The 23954-nt window shown below is 43.4% G+C and overlaps 1 protein-coding gene and 1 long non-coding RNA gene across 5 annotated transcripts in view; both read right to left on the bottom strand.

The window, feature by feature from the left end:
• The window catches only part of WWC3 (WWC family member 3), a 60720-nt gene extending 55915 nt beyond the window's left edge, over positions 1-4805 (bottom strand). For 2 of the 4 annotated variants that reach the window (XM_083612104.1, XM_083612106.1), the window contains exon 1: positions 4057-4805. In XM_083612104.1, coding sequence (XP_083468230.1) covers positions 4057-4310 — 254 coding nt within the window. In that variant the 5' untranslated portion in view covers positions 4311-4805. The remainder of the gene's footprint in view (positions 1-4056) is intronic. The other 2 variants (XM_083612103.1, XM_083612105.1) reach the window with 1 other exon arrangement.
• Positions 4806-19112: 14307 nt separating this feature from the next.
• LOC310761806 lies at positions 19113-23393 on the bottom strand. Its single transcript, XR_014547723.1, has 4 exons — positions 22370-23393; positions 21938-22027; positions 20322-20444; positions 19113-19212 (listed from the first exon to the last, which is right to left on the bottom strand). It is a non-coding gene; the product is annotated as an uncharacterized lncRNA (long non-coding RNA).
• Between the last annotated feature and the right edge of the window lie 561 nt (positions 23394-23954).

The raw sequence follows: 23954 nt of genomic DNA, 5'->3' as shown, positions 1-23954 counted from the left end.
TTGTACCAACAGCTTCAATGAAAAGGAGAGGATAGGTCTGAAGGAGAAGTAAGCACACTGGCACTCTGGAGGAGGCACTCTGGAAGACAGTTCCATGCATAAAACACAGCAAAACCGTCATCTGTGAAGAACTTTAGATGGCTTAGGGGAGCAATAGGTGGTCAAGATAAGGGCACAGATGGAGATGTATATGAAAACTAGAGAGATAAAGAAGGCAAGGCCTACGTGGTTTTAAAAGCAAGGATAAGAAGCTTGAACAGGATTCAGGAATGGACAGGAAGTCAGTGTAAGGATTTAAGGAAGGGCATTACAAAGAGGTAGTGAATGATTCTGGCAACAACAGACGTGAATGCTTTGGCAGCAAGTTGCTGGAAAAGCAGTAGACCCAGGTGAGAGAAGGGAAAACCAGAGGAGGAAATTATGTAGTAATCAAGGAAAGATATGACCAGGGTGAGGCCCAGAGGGTTGTTGTTGTTTTTTGTTTGTTTGTTTTTGCTGAATCAAGCAGCAACAGCCATGTTTTTATAACGGGAAACACACCATAGTTTGACAATGGACTAGACGTGAGAAGCACAGGAAGCAGTCAAAGAAAAAGTTTCTGCTACATGCCTGCTCAATATTTCAATGGGTAAGTAAAATGAGCAAAGGGAATAGGTGCTTGGAAAATGACAACAAAGCAGAAATATGTCTAGGTGGAAATATTAGAGGCAGCTGGAGATATGAAACTTGGGGAAGGGCGAGAGCTTGGGGGCAAAGTAGTAGAAGTGTCATCAGTGTATAGGTGGTACAAAATCACGGAACGTGGGCAGGCCACTCAGGCAGCACATGCAGCAAGAGCAGCTCACACTTTTCAGCCAGAGGGATGCATTCAAAAACTCAGCCAACCTTGCAAGGGTCATATGGACTCTTTCTCATAATTAAACACAGGTGCACACATGCAACCCCCACTACAGTGATAGGTTGAGAAGAGATATTTCAATGTCTCCTCTCAGCTCTGTGCTACGACAGTGCAATTTCTTAACCGTTGGACTGGGCGGAGTAGAAAGGTTTGAACTTCTCATCTGAGATCTGTGCTGTGATGGAGACTCAGATCACAGACAAGAAACTGTGACTGAACTCACTGGGTTGGCAGAACTCATCAAACTGCTTTATGGCCAAGAACACTTTCCTGAAGAACTCCAATGAAGCAAAAGGAAAGTAAGAGCTTCCCAGTAGGAAAACATTCAGAAGGTGCTCAGGCAGATCAAAAGAGGCCCAACTGGATCATGGAGATGTTGTAAAAAGACATGCAACAAAACAGAATTCCCTGTTTGCCAAGGATGGCAGGGTACTAGAATACTTCAGGACAACCCACTCTGAGCTTTCCGTTCCTTGATATTAGCTACAGGTGAACTCTCCTTAATTTTTTCAGTCCTGACATGCAGTGTGCTAGGAACTGGAATTGAAAAAGCAATGGCACTTGGGACCACTGCAGCAGCCCTTGCTATTACTTTTATTAAGTTCTGAAATGCAGCACTACTTTAGTCCTTATGTGCTACAGTGAGTATCAAGATCTGGACAGAAAAAGCGGATGGGGGAACTGCCTTCTCTCTGCTCTTCACCAATTTCCCCGTTTAAGATTAAGAATTGGGAAGGGAGGGGAGGGCTAGTGGAGGCTAGGAGTAGGGCAACCAGAATACCTGCCCCCAATCCATGTGTGTTTGTGTCCTGGAATTTTGCCTGTCCATTGAGATGACCTTTTAAAAAATCCGGAAGTTAGTTTACAAAACCAGGCTGGAGCAAATTTTGACAGCACCCCTAATCAGTATGCATCTCAAAAGAAGGCAGGTGAATTGTCTCTGCAAGTATTTCTCAAATAGATCATAAAAAGCATATTATAGCTAGCTTCCTTCTGAAACAAGTCTTTTCCTGACATTTTTTCCCTTCAAATATTTCTTTTCTTTGATCTATCTAGGCAAACATGGTTATAATTAGTTTAGTAGGATCCATAAAAGCATATGATAAAATAGGAACTCTGCCTGCATATACCACAGGAATCATAGTCTTAGCCCTAACCCACATGCCGTCATGGGAAATCCTGCTGACAGTTAAGGAGTTCTGCCAGAAGATATTGCTTGTTCTATTTTCCTTTTAGCACCAGCATACAATAGTCACAAACAGGAGCAAGATCTTTAAAACAAAATACAAAAAAAAAAAAAATGCTTGACAGTACATTAATTCATAAATGCTTTGGCAGCATCTATGTGATCTTCCAAACATGACTATGATTATTTTAATTTTGATTGTGCTGTATTGTTTCTTTGATGTTTGCTGCCCTTGAAGTGTAATAAAACAAACAAATAAATATGAATGAAAATTTTAGCATGTGTGCACAGGGATCAATGTCAAAAGCTATAAAAATAAACTTTGCATTCTTGCTTCCACCACAGTATTCTAGTCATGATGTTTTCAAAGGCATAGTAAGTAACAACATGTTTTCTGTAGCACTTCCCATGTGTAAAGCAACTTAATGCAACAACATCTCAATCATGCAACTGTACAAAGGGTTACTATTTTCTAATTTGTAAACACAGGAAAATAAGTGATTACAATTCATCCCAAGTCTTCAGCTGAAATGCAGTTTGAGCTCTAGTCTTCTAGACTCAGTTTCAATGTTTTATCCATTCAACCATGCTGGCTCTAGACAAAAAAAAGACCTGCTGCTTTTTGACAAGTAAACTCACTACATGAAATCACTGACAACTGTTAAGAGGGTGTGTTTAGCTTCTTTTGTCACTGGTACTAATAGCGCCTAAGTTTAAATACTATTATCAGTTCAATTTCATGCATATTTTATCAGAAGTTAGGCCTACTAATTTCTACAGAATAAACTTTCAAGTTACAATGCATAGGATTTCAGGCTTAGAAATAACATTTTTAAAACTTGTTCCAAGTTTCCTAAAAGTAACATGTTTGTGACCTTTTTTGGTTGTTCTTATTAAAGGTACTATGTAACTGTAGACTCTGGAGTTTTTTCTTATGCACCAACACAACCTTTGCTTTTAATGTTAGATGTTTGGAAAGGTGGTTGTTTTTTTTTTCCAGCAAAAGAAGCTGACAGCTTTCTATTATAGAGAGGGAGCCAAAGAACCCTTCTGCTTTTTGATGATTAAAGCTTCATTCAAGAAATATACAAAGGCACATCAGGATACTGATTGGTCCCAAAGCAATTTTAGTAGCAATACTTATTAATGTCGAAATACAAGATGGTATGCCTTAAAAATGCTGTATTTCCCATAACCTCTAAAAGAAACAAAATGTCACAGAACAGAGCCAGAATGAACTGTTGCAATACCGTTGTTTTAGATTTTATGTCCAGGACACAACACCTAAGCATTATTGGGGGCAGGGGGGATTTTCTACTCTTATTAAGTAAAACAACCTAATAACACGTTACCCATGCAAAGCTGAGCTACTGCTAAGTCCTGCCTGCTTACTAATTTACTGTTCAGAACAGAGGCAATCCTTCCCACGCAGGAAAAAAAAAAGATTTACAGGGGCACCTAGGTCAGAATCCGTTGCTGTTATCAGACAGAGGTATAGGAATTCAAGCCACAATCTGCTAAAACAAGATACTGAAGGAGAAGGAAAGAAAACAGTCCTGGCTTCACGGCACTGCGAAGGAGAAAATGCCCCCCCCGCCCGTCTCCTGCGAGTGAGAACAATGAGGCCCGCTCAACACTATTCTCGCCAGCCTCCCCTCCCAAAAAATGACACGGGACAAAATGGAGTTGCGGTGTTATCCCCGGAACCGGGAACGTCCATCTCTAAACTTGCAAGGAAGGAAGGCGGCTCGGGGAAAGAGCGTGAAAGGGGGGATGGCCCTTGCTCCGAATTAAAATCGCAGGCCCCTCCAGATGCTCTTTCCCGGAGCCTAGACCCTCCCTTCCCTTCCGACGACCATTTCTGCAGGCCCCGCCGCCTTCAAGCAAGGGCCGTCCCAGGACACGGCGGGGCTGTTGCTAAAGGGAGCCTCCATTCGGAGGGAGGAAAAGGGGCCTCCTCGCCCTTCCTGACCTGTCCCGGGGGTCGATCCACGACGTCTGCCGGGTGTTGTGGTCGATATAGAAGACTCGCCCGTCGTAGTCCCTCGCTTCCTCCCAGCCAGCGGGCAAAGGCAGCTCCGAGTTCTCCCGGCCACGCGGCGCTGCCGGCTGCCCCATCCCTTGCCCCATAGCGGCTGGAGCCTGTTGCTGCGGCGGCGGCGGCGGCGGCTGCTGCGGTGGCTGTTGTTGCTGGCGCCGCCGCCGCCCTCCGCTCAGCCACGGCATGGCCCCGCGGGGCCCGAGCCTGGGCGGCAAGCGCTCCCCTTCCAGCAGCTGCTCTGCGGCCGCGGCGCCCGGGCTGCCCTGCGCCGCCTCCAGCACGGACTAGCGAGCGGCCGGGCCTGGTGGGACACAACTGGGGCGGCTCCCAGGGTTGCAGCAGCAGCGACGCCGCCGCGCCGGGCTCTTCATCCTCTCGCTTTCCCGCCTCCACACCCCTGGTCGGGCCCCGGGACGAGCCCTGCCGCCGCCACCGCCGGCTCCTCTGGTCCGAGGAAGAGCGAGAGCGCCGCCACCGCGAAATTCCCGCCCTTCCTTCCTCCCTCTCGGCCTCCCAGCAGCCCCCGAGAGCGGCCTCCTCCAGCAGCTCAGCCTCGCAGCCCCGTCGGCTCCCTGAGCTCCATCCCGCCGGCGCCTGCCCCCGCCATCTTTCTCCGCTCGGGCAGGGAAAAAAAGGAAACCCCAGCGAGCTCCCTCCGCCTCCCGCTCCGCCCCGTCGCCTCTTCTCCGGCGCGGCGGCGGCAGCAGAGCTGCTCCCTCGTGAGGGAGAAAGAGGGGGAACTGGCCTGAGAGGAATGAAAGGACTCCGCTCTGAAATGGGGTCTGAAAGGACGAGAGGAATGAATGCAGCTGAGAGAGCTGTGTGGGGTTTCTTTTTAAAAGTTAAAACAAAAAATACGCTTAAGGCAAAATTGGGCAGGTTCCCCCCGCCCCGAGGTTTGCGCTCAAGAGCACATTGCTTGGAATCATGTTGCCAGGGAAGCTGGTCGTATATCAGAATGAGATGCAGGTATCCTTGCAAACGAAGGATGCTGGTATCCTTGCAAACGTGTGAAGAGGCCCACTGATGCCAGGGATGCCAACTTGAATAAAATGTTGAGGTTGAAGCAATCACATCAATTTGAATGAAATAAAAAAATTCCTTCCAGTAGCACCTTAGAGACCAACTAAGTTTGTTATTGGCATGAGCTTTCATGTGCATGCACACTTCTTCAGATACATATCTGGAAGGAATTTTTTTATTTTGTTTCGACTATGGCAGACCAACATGGCTATCTACCTGTAACTAGAACCATTTGAATGGCAATGACCATTAACTTAGGGGGGCTCAAATCTTTTATTGGGGAGGACCTCAACCGCTAGGACAGGGGTCAGCAACCTAAGGCCCATGGGTCACAAGCGGCCCATGGGGGTCAGTTAACTGGCCCATGGACTCTTGCTGCCCGCTCGGGGACCCCCGCCGCCTGCTCAGTTGGCTCCCATGCACCGAACTAAACCACTGCGGAGCAGAGCAGGGACCGCCTTCCGTGATGCTGGCTGGCTTCCCATTGGCTGCAAGAAGCTCCTGCAGCCAATGGGAAGCTGCGCACGCCTCCTCTGTGCCGGAAGGAGCGCCAGAAATAGCGTTTGCGCATGCATGCATACACGCATTGCGGTGTCTGTGGAACTGTGAACCGGCCCAAGCCACAAAAAATTTGCCGATCCCTGCTCTAGGAGTTGGCTCCTACGACTAGCGCTGAGGCTCAAGGCACACTTTATACATAGCCCTGTACACATCTAGTTGGAAACGAGTGCTCTTCCTGTGGACATGTTCCCTTTCAACAACACTGCATGGGATTGCAGCCCAACATGCACAAGCAGGGTGGCAGAACCTGGCACCCTCCAGGAGACTCCCAACCCCTGCCCAACATGATTCATGGTGGGGGGGGTCTGTGGCCTAACAACATCTGGAGAAGAAACACAAGCTCCCCATTGCTCAACCAAAATGAAGGACAAGAAGAAATGAAGAGCTAAGCTGAGTCTGGCTGAAGGACCAGTTTCTTCCAGCATCCTGTTCTCATACTGGTTGACCAAATGCCTGTGGGAAGCCTGCAATAGTACTCCATGGGCGTAGCTGGGAGGGGGGCAGCTGCCCCCTAAGTCAATCAAAATCAATGCAAATCTGAGGTTCTGTCCCTCCTAACAAAAGCCTACCCCCCTCATAAAAATCCTGGCCAAGTCCATATAGTACTCTGTCCACTTGCAGTTTGCAGAAACTGGTATTCAGGACCCTATTCCCAACGTTAAGAATGGAAAGCGCAATGCCGGTGGACAACAAAAGAGATTTAAAGACGCTTTCAAGGCAAGTCTTTAAAAAATGCAGTATAAGCACAGATAACTGGGAAACACTGGCCTGCGAGCGCTCCAATTAGAGAATAGCCTCTAGCAAACATGTCATGGACTTTGAAGAAGCCCAAACTCAGGGCGAAAGGGGAAAACGAGCTAAGAGGAAGGCACATTTGGCAAACGCTCACCATGATCTACTCCTGCCCAAAAAACTATGTCCCCGCTGTGGAAGGACGTGTGGATCCAGTCACTTTTGGACACACCATTAAGACCATATTCATGGGAGACAATCTTACTTGGCAACGAGTGATCACCAAAGAAGCAGAGACATAGCAGGGTCAAGTGGTACCCAGTGCAGGAAAGCTTGCCCAAAGTTGCTGAGCTTTTTTTTAGGAACGGTCCCCCAAAGTTGTGGCTTGCGGCATGGGACCTATGGGGGTGCGAGCATTGAGGACGCATGTCCAAGTGCTGCCGCGGGGGTGCAAGCACCGCCGACGAGGGTGAAAAAGCTGCCATGAGGATGCAAGCCCCACCGATGGGTGAGAGAGCTGGTGCGGGGATGCGAGAGCTGCCATGGGGGTGTGAGCACCGCTGATGGGTGTGAGCGTCGCTGCGGGATGCGAGCACCACCAATGGGGGAGCAAGTGCCACCACGCCGATACGAATGGTAGGGATTTTGTCACACACACCCTTAAGGATGACACCTGGGGTGACCCCCCCATCCCACCCCCTTGCGACACCCCTGCAAAGAAGAGAGAAGATTCAGAGAGATACTGCTTCCAACGGTGGAGGTGGAATACAGCCATCATGACTAGTAGCCACTGACCACCATGGGGGGGGGTATAGGTTTTGTTACTATGTTGCATATTGTTATGTTTTTATATTGTAAACCTCCCTGTGATCCTCAGATGAAGGGCATTATAGACATTTAATAAACAATCATTATTATCCTCCGTTAACTTCTTCTACACACACACGTACAATTGATATAAGATTTTTCACAACGGTCTATATCACAGTTATCTCTGACTTTGCAAACTTGCATGCCAATACTAGCTATATTTACTCAGAAGTGAGTTCAGTGCAATTTACTCCCAAGTAAGTATACACAGTATTGTAGCCTTAGGAATGGCAAGGGAGGCAGCACCCATAGTAACTATTTTAAGAAGGCAGAGGGAGGCTGATTTCATCCAAAGTAGAGCTTGAGGTGGACCTTGCGGGTTTCATTAAAAAACAAAAAAACAAAAACCCTCTACCTTTTCTCTCATAATTAGAGCATTGGTTTCCAGGTTCTTCACCCTGGTCTTTAACCACAGTATTGTCTGTGAAAAAAAGTATGGCTGAGTCATAGCTGATCTGAGGTTGCAGAAACCACAAAATAGAACCACAGTATAACTACAGTATCTGTGAAGAGTATTTGTCAAAGAGAAAAAACAGTCACGCTGTTCATTCCCTGCATATCTCATGTAGATTTTCTCCGCCTGCACAAAACATGCAAATCATATTTGATTACTGAAATGTCTAGTCTGTCCCAACTTGAAGATGAGTGCAACAATAAATACATACATATACAGTGGTACCTCCGGTTGTGAACAGGATCCGTTCCGGAGCTCTGGTCGGATCCTGAGGTTTCTGTAACTGGAGGAACCACTTCTGCGCATGCGGCAATAACCCGTAAATATACTTCCGGGTTTGCTGCTTACAAATCCTGAAGTTTACGTAACTGGAGGGATACGTAAGCGGAGATATGACTGTATATGTATGTATGTATGTATGTGTGTGTGTGTGTGTATACTGGTGTGTTGGGGTTAGAGTGTCCGACTAGGATGTGGGAGACCACGGTTCAAACCCCCAGTCAGTCGTAAAGACTACTGGGTGACCTAAAGGTGTTGGTGCTGACCTTTAAAGCCCTAAACGGCCTCGGTCCAGTATACCTGAAGGAGCGTCTCCACCCCCATCATTCTGCCCGGACGCTGAGGTCCAGCGCCAAGGGCCTTCTGGCGGTTCCCTCATTGCGAGAAGCAAAGCTACAGGGAACCAGGCAGAGGGCTTGCTCGGTAGTGGCGCCCGCCCTGTGGAACGCCCTTCCAGCAGATGTCAAAGCGATAAACAACTACCTGACATTCAGAAGACATCTTAAGGCAGCCCTGTTCAGGGAAGTTTTTAACGTGTGATATTTTACTGTATTTTTGGTTTTTATGGAAGCCGCCCAGAGTGGCTGGGGAGGCCCAGCCAGATGGGCAGGGTATAAATAAATTATTATTATTATTATTATTATTATTATTATTATTATTAACCTACCTCAGAGGGTTGTTGTTGGAATAAAATGGAGAAAGGGAGAGCCTTGGTGGAAAGGTGTGGTTAAACACTATAGAAATAAATAAGCCATTTGTAGGGCAGGGGGTAAGCAACATTTTTATCCCTGGGGCCACATGTGGTGGGGGGTGGTGACTTGGGGGTAGCAGAGTCATGTGTATAAGCACATGCACACACATATGCAAACACACAACCATCCCCATCCACACATTCACAGACACTGACTAGGGAATCATGGAATAATTTTGTTGGCATCCATCTGTTTCAAGAGACAAGGGAGGAGTGCACCTTCGGGCATGAAGTCAAACCATTGGAGAGTTACAGCACTTGCTGTGGCTGTAGGGACTGATGAGAGAGAAGAAGAAGAAGAAGAAGAAGAAGAAGAAGAAGAAGAAGAGGAGGAGGAGGAGGAGGAGGAGGAGGAGGAGTTTGGATTTGGTATCCCGTTTTATCACTACGCAAAGGAGTCTCAAAGCGGCTAACATTCTCCTTTCCCTTCCTCCCCCACAACGAACACTCTGTGAGGTGAGTGGGGCTGAGAGACTTCAAAGAAGTGTAACTAACCCAAGGTCACCCAGCAGCTGCATGTGGAGGAGCGGGGAAGCGAACCCGGTTCCCCAGATTACGAATCTACCGCTCTTAACCACTACACCACACTGGACGCATCTGGTTGTCCTCTTCTGGTCATTGCTATGGATAGATGGTCTGACAGTCTGTCTCCAGGCGCTGCAATCGTCTGCAAGGGATTCCCACACAGCAGGGTTCATGCTGCCAGTCTTCATGTCATATTTGCAGGATGGAAGGATGTGCAGATTGGAAATTCCCTCCAGCCCTGTAGCACAATAGCATCAGACTGCTGAAGTGGGGCCTGGGTGAGTAAGAAGCTACCAAACGTGAACAGTACCCTGTGGAGAAGGGAAGGGGGTTAACCGTCCCTCAGAATGTGCAGCCCTGGTCCTATTTTCACTCCTTCCAATATACTTTTAAGGGCCAAGGCAGACATGACATTAATTCCATAAATACAGTTAAGGTGCACATTTTTGGGGTGTATACATAGCAGCTTGGGACGGGTTAGACAATAGAAGGAAAAGTTAATTCTTTCTGTCCCTGCCATGGTCTTGACAAAAATTGCCTCTCTGAGGTGGCTATGCTATATGAGCTTCCAATGAGAGCTTCCCTTGAAATGCAAATAAATTTGGAGAGCATAATTTTGCTGGATTCCTCTTAGTTGTTGGGCCTCATCTCTGGGGCCCCGAGGGTATGGAGGATCTGCCTCTCTGCAAGTGGAAAGGAAGATCTGCCCTCAGATGCGTCTCTGTAGCAGTGGGGGAAAGGTCTGTGGCCATTGCTGCCTCACCATCAGAAATATTATTTTGTGGTGCACATTCCTTATTTGTAATTGTAACCTTATTTGTAATTTAGTTTTCATGTTATAAATCTGTTTTGCTTGTTTTTTAAGAGATGGCACATTTAAAAACAACCAAAGTTTAATTTGATGTCTTCACTATAAGGATTGAATGTTTTGGAGTAATTTCTAGACCATAGCCATTTCCTAGTGGAGTCTGCGAAGAAATTGCAGAAGAGATAACCAAGCTAACTAGGAACTTGATCCTTCTTTACCATCCACTTTCCTTTTGTGTCACGTCGAGTCTTGAATATATATGATAATGAGTACGGTAAATCTTTCTTTTAAATGCAGGGGCATATGAACATTTTCTGATTTAATTGACTGATTGAGTCTCATCTAAATGCTAGTAGTTTATTTAACTTCCCTTGGCAAAAAATACAGATTAGAATTTCCTAATTAATGAAATTACCTCTTTGGGGAAATGGGTCCGCCACTGACCATTTTAAAAATTAAAGAAGGAAATGACAACCTGTGAGTTGCGTCTATTGTTGCATGTTCAGAAGGAATGATAGCTTCCTTAATTTAAATTTCATATAAATTCCTATCATGTGAAGAAATGTCAGATACTAATTTATGTGTCATGTTCTGAGGGAAAAAATATTGACTCAGGCATATTAGCAGATGAATGAGACAGCAATCGGTACTGACTCATAGTGATATATCTTGTATACACGACAAGCATTTGGCCTGATAAGGATTGTTAAGACACAGCCTGATGAAATGGCAATTAGTTAGTGCAATTCCTAATACTATTAGGAGCATGGAACACATTCTGAAGATACTCAACACGGCCATACAATACCACTTTCTGAACAGCCAGGATGCTCTTATGGGCAGTGGTTTACACTGAGTGTAGGAGAGAGGTAAGCAATTTTCACTCCTTGTGCCAGTAAGCCTTGTGTTCCTTTGGTCTTATAGGTCCAGGAGATGGCTAGTTACCAGCTTTGGTTAATAAGAAAGTTAGGGCTGTTCTTGGACCAAGATAGCTTCGCCACTGCGGTTTTAGCACAAGTAACTCCAAGACTGGACTATTGCTCTCTGTGTAAGGCTTTCCTTTGGCTGAGCTCAGAAACAGCAGCTAGTGCAGAACGCAGCAGCTAAGTTGTTGACTGGATCATCCCATTGACCCTATAGAACACTTCTGATGAGGCGGTTGCCAATATGCTACTGCACACAGTTCAAGCTTTTAAAGCCTTAAACACCTTGGGACCAGATTATCTAAGCAGCACCTTGCCTCATATATCCTTGCCCATCAACAGCACTCCTCAGATGGATCACAGGCACTGCTAAGAGTACCACATGCCCTAGAGGTGCACTTATTTTGTACTAGAAACCAGATTTTTAGTGTTGTGGCTCAAGCCCCCTGGAATAAGTGGGCAGCTGAAATTATACAGGCACCAAGCACCTTGATGTTTAGGTGACTGTTTAAGACTTTGAATGCTTTGCCTGAAGTGTGACCCCATTAATTTATGGAATATTAATATTAAATGTTTTATTGCCTGTAGAGTTTTTAGAAATTATTTTATTGCTTTTTAAAGAGTTTGTACCTTCTGTGTTTTAGCACATGTCATCTTACTGCACAAGCACTTTGATAGTCTCTGGCTGTGAAGTGGTTTAGAAATCTGCAAAATAAATAAATAATAAATATTATGGGTTTTAATTAGACTGTACTTAAATGCAGCTGACAAAGACCTCTGAATTTACAGTTGTACCTTGGTTGTCAAACACCTTGGTACTCAGACGTTTTGGCTCCCGAATGCCGAAAACCTGGAAGTGAGTCGAACGGACTCCTGGAACATATTAAGTTTGACAACCGAGGTATTACTGTATACTTTCTGTAAAGGAAAGTAACACAACAGAATAATGTGGCTGGAAAATAAGACAACTCAAGCAATAGCGTTAAAGTATATTTCGAGGCATTTCTTTGTTTGAGCAGGTGAAATGTAATGGAAAATGGAAGAAGTTTCCTCCATATGCAATACTTGCTTTGAGATGAAGTTAGAAATGTCAGTCCTCCTAAACCAATTGCAAACTAGCTGATCCATCATTATTAACCCAAGTGCCACCAGGACAAAAACTTTTGCATCACTGATTTATCAAGACACTTGAGTTGTATCCAACTTTTTGCAGAAGATTTTTGGGGTGCACAACAGGCTGGAGTGGAGAGGGAAGCTCTGTTGTGCAAGTGGAAGTCTGTTGCATAAGCAGAATGGCAGCATTAGAGAGAACCTCCTGTCAGTTTTCATATAACACCTGTGTTTCCTTCATATGTGGTTTTTATTCCCTTTTTTCTTTCTCTCAAGGATTGCTTAAGACATATCACTTTCCTGATAAGATGTTTTCACACCCTATTTCACTCCCATAGAATAAAGAATGTATGTTTTACATCAGGCATTGTTCCAGACTTAAGCTTGTCATGGCATGTCAAGTCACATCGCTGCAATATCTATTTATCCAGATTCCCAAAACATAACTATGTCAGTCCTGTATGTGGATAAACCAGTCTAGTCAGTAAACTTCTGCCACAGCTCTTCAAGAAATTGGGAGTGTAAAAATTTGGCATTCATGCACTTCTTGTTTGTGTTCTTCCATCTCTCAGCTTTAAAAGGGGGGGGGTGCTGACCCAAGTAGAGATTTTTTTCTTTCTTTCTTTTTCTTAAGTGTAACATGAATAGAACAGAATTGATTGAGTTAATCTGCAGACTATATCAAGACAAAACAAAGTAATTTTGCTTTAAAATCACATTAAAAGTTTACAAAGACAAAAAATAGGTGTTTACTGAAACAAAATTAAAATAAGGGTCAGAATGAACATGCTAGAATCGCCACAGCTGTGAAACAAAATGGACCCCAAATATGAATCCTTACATACCATACTTTTGAATATTGATACATTTTACATTTGTGAATGAAAATTTTAAAATTCATTGATGGCAGTTTTCTTTTTAATTTCAAAATAATTAAGATATTTTATTTTCTCAAGAAAAGGTTTGGGGTTTTTTTAACCAAAGGTTGTTTTTTTTTAATCATTAACCAAAATCAATATTGGCACTCCACCTCCATATGATCTTTTAGCTTTCAAAATTTGCTGCCATTAAATGGAAACACATTGAACATTTATGCAAGTAGCAGGATGCGCAATCAGAATTCAGATTACCAAATTGAAAACCACTCATTATGGCAGTGAAATATAGTACAGTGGAACCTCGTTTTAAGAACAGTCCTGTTTACGAACGATTTGGTTTACAAACTCCTCAAAACCGGAAATAGTGTCCCGGTTTGAGAAATTTACCTCGGTCTAAGAAAGGAATCTGAATGGTGGAAGGGCATCGGCGGCAGGAGGCCTCATTAGGGAAAGTGCGCCTCAGTTTAAGAATGGTTTCGGTTTAAGAACGGACTTCCGGAACAGATTAAGTTTGTAAACCGAGGTACCACTGTACTGTATTTCAGTCAAAACAGGATATTCCTCGCTTCTTCTTGGATTCTTGCGTGCATTGCAACCACCCTCCAGTGGCCATGATGGTTCATTACATACCAAATTTTCCCATTAAAGAGATCCTAAATTTATTATCCAAAGTGCAGAAGAAATATAATTGAAAGTAGTGCCTAGAGAATCTCAGGTGCTTCTGGGTGCCATCAGTAGTAAAAAAAACAAAAACCCAACGCAGACATTTCAATGATGCTACTAATTGTTTTCTTAAACTCTTTGGATTGCCACTGACCCCATTCATTTCTAATTAGCCATCTCTATTTCCATTTGAGGAGAATGAGCGTGTAGATGGCCAAAAATGGAAAGGAGAAGAAGTCCTAGCAAAGGAAGAACGGACACAAAAACTTATGGAATATACAGAAATGGCGAAAACTAACCGGAAGAAAAACAAATCAAGATAACAATCCTATTTATAAAAGAATGGAAATGGTTTATTGAATATTTACAGATAAATTCTAAACAGATAAAAACATTGGCAGGATTATTGTAATAACCTGCAGTTTCATAAGAGTATATATTTAAAGAAGATGAATAAATGAACAAATTTGGATACGGAGAAGATATTTAAAATAAATTTAAGGAACTGCAGAAAGCAGGGAAAGGAAGTCAAGTTCTGAAATGTCAAAATGCTTGTCAAATCAGTAAAAAGTATAAATAAAAATTTAAAAAGAGAGTATAGATGCCTACAACGTTTTTCTCCTGAAATGAGTGCATCTTCTACAGTAGAGCATGGGCTTGTATTTCCTGTAGCTGTACACTGAACTAAAAACTGGCATCAAAAGCGGGTTCCTATGTGCTTTTTATGACCTCCAGTTGCATGTATGAGCCCTGCTTGGCCTCTGCCCACTGTCACCCGCTGCCTTGCCTCCGCTGGCTCTCTGGCACAGTGGTGCTGACTGGGCTGCGGCCTCTGGCTCCGTTGCAGCAATGACGCCTATGTCGTGCCATGTGACGTCACATACTTGATGCGTTGGGTGGCCCAGCCAGGCACCCACAGTGGGAATTTTGGGAGTGCCAAAGCCCCCATGCCCCGCTACCAAAGATGGTGTCTATGCACCCATTGATTCTAGTCCTTCCCTCTGGAGCAAAAGAGAACAAGACTGCTCTATCTTCTGCAGGAAAGCCTGCCAGATATTTGAAAACCGTTATCTTGTTTCTTCACAATCTTCTCTTTTCTTCTCACGTTCCATTAGAGGGTGAGAGAATGTGAAGAGGTGGGGGGAGGAGAGAAGAAAAAGGAACATATAAATTGTTTGAAATGAATTTGTGTCACTGGTACAATTCAATGCATTTAGCAAAATGTTAATGTTTTTGACAGAGCACATTTGTTTTCTTTTTCTAAAGGTTTGACGTTTTGCCCTCATTTATATATCTCTAACGGCGATGAAACTCAGGGAACCTCATATATTGAAAAACACACAAACCTCAGGGAGTCGGGTCGTAAAGTTACGATGGCAGGTTTCAGCATTTGGCAGGAAGTTTTCTCTGATCAAATCACAGATGTGTCAAAAACTGATTCCATGATAAGAAAATATTTTCTTTCTACATTAGATATTTCAAGGCATGGTCTCTTACTACAAGCATGCTACGTGGATGAATTAGATTAGTAGCAAGTAAATTTCCTGAAGTCTTAATTTTATAGGGAGTATCATTTTACTTAACATATAACAAATTGACATATTCTTTCCCCTCCTTTACTCTTGCCCTTTGGTTAGGTTTTCTTTAAAATATCTTATTGGTATTTTATTGAACATCTGGTAACGATTTTTCTTGAGAAAGATTCAGAAAGCCTTAATAATAAAATTGTGCTTTGTGAATTATACTTGCTCAAATAATAGTTTGCTATAGAATAGTTTTTAGTGTTTACCATTACCATTGTAAACATGACAATTTAGGGCAAATTAAAAGGGAAAATATTATAGGGATCAAATATGTGCTTTGTCTCAAATCACTTTTAGAAAAGGTTGGGATAAAAAATATATCCACACACAAAGTTGCCAGGTGGACAAGAGTGCTTAAAAAAAACACACACACACACAAAACTTGGCCAAAAATAATCAGGTCAAAATATAGTAGTGGATCAGACATCACCATATCTGCATGTATTACCATTGCTATTGTTCTCCAAAATAGCTCAGATATTCACATCAAAACACATAGAGAACAAGTGCTCAAGCATGTGAGAAAATTTAATAAATATTGTTTGTAGTTATGATTTCAAAGGGGTGTACTGAATGATAACAGTATGATTCGGGGAGGAGAACTTGGCTGGTTTGGGAAAATAATATAGGAGTTTTTGAATTTTCATGATGGCTTGGTTTTACATGATGGTACCCAATTGAAGGTGCTGCCACTGACATACAAAGCTGTAAAGAGCTTGGGGCCCAAAATACTTGATGAAGTACCGTATTTTCCACTCTATAAGACGCACCAGACCACAAGACGCACCTAGTTTTTGGAGGAGGAACACAAGAAAAAAAATATTCTGAATCTCAGAAGCCAGAACAGCAAGAGGGATCGCTGCGCAGTGAAAGCAGCAATCCCTCTTGCTGTTCTGGCTTCTGGGATAGCTGCGCAGCCTGCATTCACTCCATAAGACGCACACACATTTCTCCTTACTTTTTAGGAGGGAAAAAGTGAGTCTTATAGAGCAAAACATACGGTACCTTGTCAGTGGGTGCCAGCCTGGCCACTGAGTTCCTTGGAAGGGGTCCTTCTCAGGATACCACTGTTGGGTGGTCCAGTCGTGGCACAGTCTCTCTGCATCAGGAATCATGTATTGTCCATTTCCAATGGGGTGTTTCATGTTTGGGAGGAGGGACTAGGGAGTTACATAGTAAATTCATTTGTGTTTCCTCATTGCATTCAATATCTCAACATTTATCATGCTTCCCATCTGAGAGTACAGAAGTAGGGGGAATCAGTTACTTACATTTTAGCTCTAATGAACAGAATGGAATCCTGTAACAATATTCCCATGTTAGGGACAGCATCAAGATATAGTATGATTTCCCAGGCTCTTCCTACTCTAACGGGAGGAATCCTAACACTTTCAAATTTAAATTCTGCAGCTTTAATATGCAGCATGTATTTCCCTTATCTAAACTTCTTAATTTCATTTTGACATCTCTTACTCAGTAGACACATACACACAGATGTAAGAATTAAAAATATATCTATGCATTTGCTTTACTACTTGACTTAGTTACTTGATATAGACCCAAGAATGCAACCCATGCCTTGTCTGTTCCTTGAACATCCACCCTGATGTTATATGATATCTACTCTTAACTGAGAGGCCATTCTGATTTGTTTGTGGGTAGGTGATATGACAGTGAGCATTCATCCTGACTTGCTTGCATGGAAGCTATGCATCTTCCTGTCAATCAATAGTTTATCCTATACTTTTTGGTCCATTTCCCCAGTGCATTTCCTAACCAGAAAAGGGCCTTTCAAAAGCATGTTGGGTTCTTTCCCCCACACGAGAGTGCTTTAGCCACGTTAATTTCACAAGACTAAATTTCTGATAGGCAACTGAATCCATCTCCCAAAATGCTAACCGTACGGAGGCAACCTTAACTGAGCACAATTCCAATGAGTCAAAGCGAATACATGTTTGTTTAGAAATAACTTTATTAGACGGAGTCAACATTCACAGCAAGACAAATCCTCCAAACATTTTTACAGCAAATTGTAATAATAGTCATTTAAAAATAGACAGCAGTAGCTACCTTAACTCTCCTCTAATTCATATATTTGTGAGTGAGATGATTCTCTAGGCCACTTCTTTACAGACATTTGTGAATTTGTCACCCATTAGATTAGTTTGGGAGGTGGATTCTCTTCTACATGGCTATAATTCTATTTGATCTCACAAGGCATCTCTGAGCGATTACACAAAGCCCACCTATGAGCAGCAGGATACCTGACATAAACCCTAGATAAATTGCACTTCCATTTCTTTGTGTTGTCGGGTGCGAGGGCAGGTGAAAAGGAGTAGGGAAGGCAATGCTTTTATTTGCTGATATGGAGTGGACATTCCAGCTAATGGGAACAAAGACACAAATACTGGAGAACACATAAAAGAGGCCTCCAGTTATAAATAGCAATTTAACCTGCTTTTCGGTAAGACCTGGGCAAAAAATATTCCATGGAGTTAGAAAGGAAAAAAACAGCCCAAAAAACGCAAGGAACGAGGCAACGACCATCAGGATTTGGCCCAGCTTCATTTCTAAAGGGAAGAATTTCTCATTAAATGCAAAATCATGACAACAAACTACGCTATATTCATCAGCCCCTATCAAATTAGGAGGAAAGCAGATCTTCCATATTCCCACGTGGGCGATACCAGCCTTATACATTGCAGTCTTATCAATATACCACAACCTCCAGTCTGTGTGCTTCATTGTAAGCAATGACAGAACGCAGCCAGCACATCCTGTTGAAAATCCAATAAGTTGCAGGGAGTACGAAGCCTCAACTGGCATTTCCAGGTTGAGAAACTTTACCCAAATGAAGAATTGTCCTGAAAGACATTTGATTAACACTTTTATTTCATTTATGAGGGCTGCTATTTCTAGCACTCACCTTCCCAATCCACAGCGTTCCTTTCAGTTGTTTCTAGCAGCACAACAACAACAACAATAACAACAACAATTATTTATTATTTATACGCCACCCATTCAGCTGGGTTTCAGCAGCCACTCAGGGCAGCTCCCAATAGAATATTAAAAACATGATGAAACATCAAACATTAAAAACATCCCTAAATAGGGCTGCCTTCAGATGTCTTCTAAAAGTCAGGCAGTTGTTTATTTCCTTGACATCTGATGGGAGAGCGTTCCACAGGGTGGGTGCCACTACCGAGAAGGCCCTCTGCCTGGTTCCCTGTAACCTTGCAGGGAGGGAACAACCAGAAGGCTCTTGGAGCTGGACCTCAGTGTCTGGGCAGAACGATGGGGGTGGAGACGCTCCTTCAGGTATACTGGGCTGAGGCCGTTTAGGGCTTTAAAAGTCAGCACCAACACTTTGAATTGTGCTCAGAAATGTACTGGGAACCACTGCAGGTCTTTCAGGACCGGTGTTATATGGTCTCAGCGGCCACTCCAGGCCCATAATCAGAATTATGAAAATCTTAACTCCCATAAAATGCACAGTGTTGGATTCCTTCACTTCAATCAGTTATTAGGCATCATGCTACACAACAGAGAGGTTCTGCTGATGCCTAGGAATGTCACATTATACGTTTTTTTTCGACATGGAATTCTCCTCACTGGAAGTATATGGGAGGTTAAATCTTAAGAATGAATCTGTGGAGAGGACATGTAAGATTTGCTTCGTCTTAGAGGGGAGGTTGCAAAATGTGGATTGTGTCGGGATTTAATCACATGACACCACACTCTGGTCTACATTAATATGGTGAATAGAGAAGGAATGAAAACATCATCATGAAATAATGAGATATAATCTGCTTTAAAACATACCATGTGCCATTCAACTTCACTTCTCTTTGCATTCAGGCTATGCTTCACTCTGCTATGATTTCTACATCTACTTGTCCTTGTCAGATAAAGTCTTGGAGCTTTTGGCTGCAAAGTAAACAATAGATAGTATTTGAATTGGAAAAAATTATCAACTGTTTGCAGCAAGAGGAGTGTAGGGGTGGCTAGGACTAATGAGAAACAGAGCAAATTTTGCAGTCTGTTAGCTGTTTGGCCAAAAGAACAACAACCAATTTGCAGGTAATGGCCTGGTGCACCAGATTTTAACCAGTTCTCAGCTTGCCACATTAGCTAGCATGGATTCCTAGCCTCTCAAAAAGGTATCTAGCCCTGTAGATTCAAATCTACGTGGCAAAATATGCAGACGTTATTCTGCCCAGTTGTCAATAGTCAATGAAAGAAGAGAAATCACAGCTATGATTAACATTGATGCAGAAACAGAGATATCCATAGAGACGGGGAAAGATATAAGATTCAATTGTCTGGGATGGAATTTCCTGGTTCTTTTTTCTGGTGTTCCTTCCTCACCAACTAACTTGCTGGAGCAGAAGTCAAAACTTCCCAATGGAAAAAAAAATTCACAGTCCATGGCTTTAGGCTGCCTGACATTGAGCAATGGGACGTCCACCCAGAAATAAAAGATAGCAGCAAAAAAAAAAGGGAACCTAAGCTCTTCCTAACTTACATCTTATTTCATTGGAAGAAAGGTTTCAGGATGGTTGGTTCTTTGATTTTGCTTTTTGAGGTTGTTAAAACTTCTATAAATTGCCCTGTTACCAAAGCCAACAGGCTATTCTCCCCATACTGTACATTGCAAGTGTTATAACTCAGAGTGCTTACAACAGCTCAAACTTCAAAATGGCAGGTTGGAGGCAAGGCCAAGGCTGGCTTGGATTAGAAAATTCCTCAGGGGCTTCAATAATCTCTCAACTAAATGTCATTTGGAAATTACCTGAAGTAAGCTCTTTAAGGTTAGTTTGGTTTCTTGGAGTCAGGTTGGATAATAGCTCACATGATCAGGATATTAGACTCATACAAGCCCCTCCAAATACTAAGATTCCCAATTCCAGAATTTTAGTTTGTGGTTAAACTGTCCTCAAAGCAAATACTGTAAGCATTCGGTTGTGTATTAAAATAAAAAGGGAAACGGCACATTTAAAACAGCGGTATACCTCTAAACATGTTACAGCTTCTACCTGGTTAATCTTTTGACAAAAGTTGACGTTTTGAAAAAACGGGCGCTTCAATAAAGCAATTAGTTACAGAGCTCTCAAAACCAGGAGCTACACTGAAGAACTGTAGTCTGCAGACTGTAATGTCTAAAATAAAAACAGAAGATTCTCAACCTATTGTGACTGTGTAGCTACAGATGCTGTTCCTTATTGGCTGTTCTTTTCATTCTACAACTGCAGGTTCTTAAGAGTTCTGTCAATGAATTATCAGACTCCTTTTCAGATTATTTGGAAGAAATCTTTCTATATTTGTTTCACTTCATAAATATAGTAGGTTCATTTTAACTGTTCAAAAATCTTAGACAAACTTTGTTTTGTTTTCAAATTCAGACATTTATGATGAGCAGTATTAATCAACACCTTAGAACTTTTAAGGTTCAAAGCACAAACTACTGATTTTGACAAATATCTGTGAGAGAAGCTATTTTTGTTTCTAATGTACCTGTAATAATAATAATAATAATTTATTTATACCCCGCCCATCTGGCTGGGCTTCCCCGCCACTCTGGGCAGCTTCCAAAAAAAATATTAAAATACATCAAACATTAAAAGCTTCCCTAAACAGGGCTGCCTTCAGATGTCTTCTAAAAGTCTGGTAGTTGTTGTTCTCTTTGACATCTGGTGGGAGGGCGTTCCACAGGGAGGGCGCCACTACCGAGAAGGCCCTCTGCCTGGTTCCCTGTAACTTGGCTTCTTGCAGTGAGGGAAACGCCAGAAGGCCCTCGGTGCTGGACCCCAGTGTCCGGGTAGAACGATGGGGGTGGAGACGCTCCTTCAGGTATACAGGACCGAGGCTGTTTAGGGCTTTAAAGATCAGCACCAACACTTTGAATTGTGCTCGGAAACGTACTGGGAGCCAATGTAGGTCTTTCAGGACCGGTGTTATGTGGTCCCGGCGGCCGCTCCCAGTCACCAGTCTAGCTGCCGCATTCTGGATTAGTTGTAGTTTCCGGGTCACCTTCAAAGGTAGCCCCACGTAGAGCGCATTGCAGTAGTCCAAGCGGGAGATAACCAGAGCATGCACCACTCTGGCGAGGCAGTCCGCAGGCAGATAGGGTCTCAGCCTACGTACCAGATGGATCTGGTAAACAGCTGCCCTGGACACAGATTTGACCTGTGCCTCCATGGACAGCTGTGAGTCCAAAATGACTCCCAGGCTGCATACCTGGTCCTTCAGGGGCACAGTTACCCCATTCAGGACCAGGGAATCCTCCACACCTGCCCGCCTCCTGTCCCCCAAAAACAGTACTTCTGTCTTGTCAGGATTCAACCTCAATCTGTTAGCCGCCATCCAACCTCCAACCGCCTCCAGGCACTCATTATTGTAATAACAACAGATTGGAGAGGAGGCCGGTAATAATTTAAAATAAACCTAGCAGTTTCACCTTTTGTGTTTTTCATTCCCGCCCCCGTTTTGGAAAATGGAACTTAGCAGTTTGGGGGAGAGGAGTGCAAGTAGGGAGGCATGCCTAGGGCACAAAATAGAATGGCCAGCACATGGCCAACAAACACAAAAAGGAAAAACACCAATGGGGTACATGCCAGCTGGGTAAGCACAGCTTCTACTGAGAGTTCCTCACCCAAGCTGAGAAGGGCTCCTGTGCTCTTCTGTGCAATGCTGAATGCAACACTGTCCGTCTTCTGTGACATTGAGGCACATGCCAGAGGCACTGATGACAGAGAAGTAGCTGGTGAGTAGTTGCTTGACCGAGAGGGAGAAGACAGCAGAACAGGGGGCTCCTGCAGTTCATCCCAAACACACTCCCACCATCCAACTGTTCATTCAAGTTCTTGAGATGGCTTCTGCAGGTTCAGGTGAGTCAAATCTATGCACGGTATTGACATGCACAGGGGAGAGAAAAAGTTTAAAGATTCTGTCCCACGACTAGTAGGGCTGGGCGATATATCGTCCATATCATAATTCCGGTTTCATCATATTTGACCTGGCAATATATTGCGAATCATAAACATGCCTTATGGCATAGTGAGGAAGGTTTAATCCTTAAACTTACGCAAAATACATTCCTCAGCTATAATCTAGCATGCCAGGAATAAAGCAGGAATTGAGCCACAAGAAGACTGAGCTGCTGGCCACAGCAGCAACTGCTCTGCAGAATTCTTAGGTCAGTTACAGTCCAGTTAGAATCCTGACAACAAGACATATCATAACTCCAGGGTACTGGTCCTTTGGAACATCAGGAAAGTGGGAAACTGGAGGGAACTCAGTTCCCTTCTTTCCCAATGCAGAGTGTCTATTCCGGGACACTCTCAGTTAAAACACGTTCTTCCTGAAGTCAGATTCAGAGCAGTTCCAATAGTAAAAATGGTTGTGTGTGTATCTCAGTACAGATTTATTTTCCGGTCCTGAACGCATTTCATAAAGGATCTCCATCTACAAGAGAGGCTAATGGCATTAGGCCCTAAACAGTAAGAATTTCCTTGGCAAAATTATGGAAGAGTCCTTACAAACCTATCATTATTCTTCCCCATCACATCTTGTTTGGACATTATAGTAAGGGAGAAGATCTTAGCTCTTTTCCTTTGCACTGAAATTTGTGCCATGGGACCGCATCACTCACACCAATACAGGCAGCACAATTTTCAGAACCAAGGTGTCCATGATTTAAAATCGCTTTTCTAAGACAATTAAGTCAAAATATTTTTGTTGCTTTATTTCCGTTCATTTCTGTGTTGATGCCAGGAAAGAAGGCGAGGGAAAGAAGGAGGCCACATGATATGGCATGGCCCACCCCGACGGCCCAATACCCACCTTTCCCACATATCCTAGAAGTCAGCAATGGACTGGGATCGGAGGCAAACAAACTGAAGCTTTCTCCAGACATGAATGCTGTTCCTGTTCGGTAGAATACAGATATGGGAATAGCAGTTCATCCCGTCTTAAGGTTGGGTAGTCCTTCCCTTGAAAATTCAACTTGACAGTCAGTTTTGGATCTGTCCTCAAGTCTGGATGCCCAGGTGACAGCCATAGTCAGGAATGTTTCTGCATGGTTTAGGCCACACTCATTCCTGGGAAATGCAGATCTGGTTGTGATGACACACACTTTTATTTACTTACTTACTTACTTACTTACTTACTTACTATTATTACTGTTAATTTTCTATACTGCTATACTGCCCTCCATCCAAGGATCACAGGGCGGTTTACAATACAGTGGTACCTCAGGTTAAGAACTTAATTCATTCTGGAGGTCTGTTCTTAACCCAACACTGTTCTTAACCTGAAGCACCACTTTAGCTAATGGGGCCTCCTGCTGCTGCTGCACCGCCGCTGCATGATTTCTGTTCTCATCCTGAAGCAAAGTTCTTAACCCGAGGTACTATTTCTGGGTTAGTGGAGTCTGTAACCTGAGGCGTATGTAACCTGAAGCGTATGTAACCCGAGGTACCACTGTATAGAAACACAAAAAATATGTAACATAACAATTAAACAAAACAGTAACCCCACCAAGTTAAAAAGGCTATAGATTGTTTAGCCGAATTTCACGATGTTCCACCTTGTGCCACTTTCAGTTTGTTGTAATAATGTTAGCATTTGTAAACTGATGTCTTCATTTACTTTATTTTACCTTATTTATT

The sequence above is a fragment of the Podarcis filfolensis genome (assembly GCF_964270895.1).
Source record: "Podarcis filfolensis genome assembly, chromosome: 4".
NCBI lineage: Eukaryota > Metazoa > Chordata > Lepidosauria > Squamata > Lacertidae > Podarcis > Podarcis filfolensis.
Note: the sequence above shows the minus strand (reverse complement) of the source record. Positions and strands in the feature narration are given on the sequence as shown.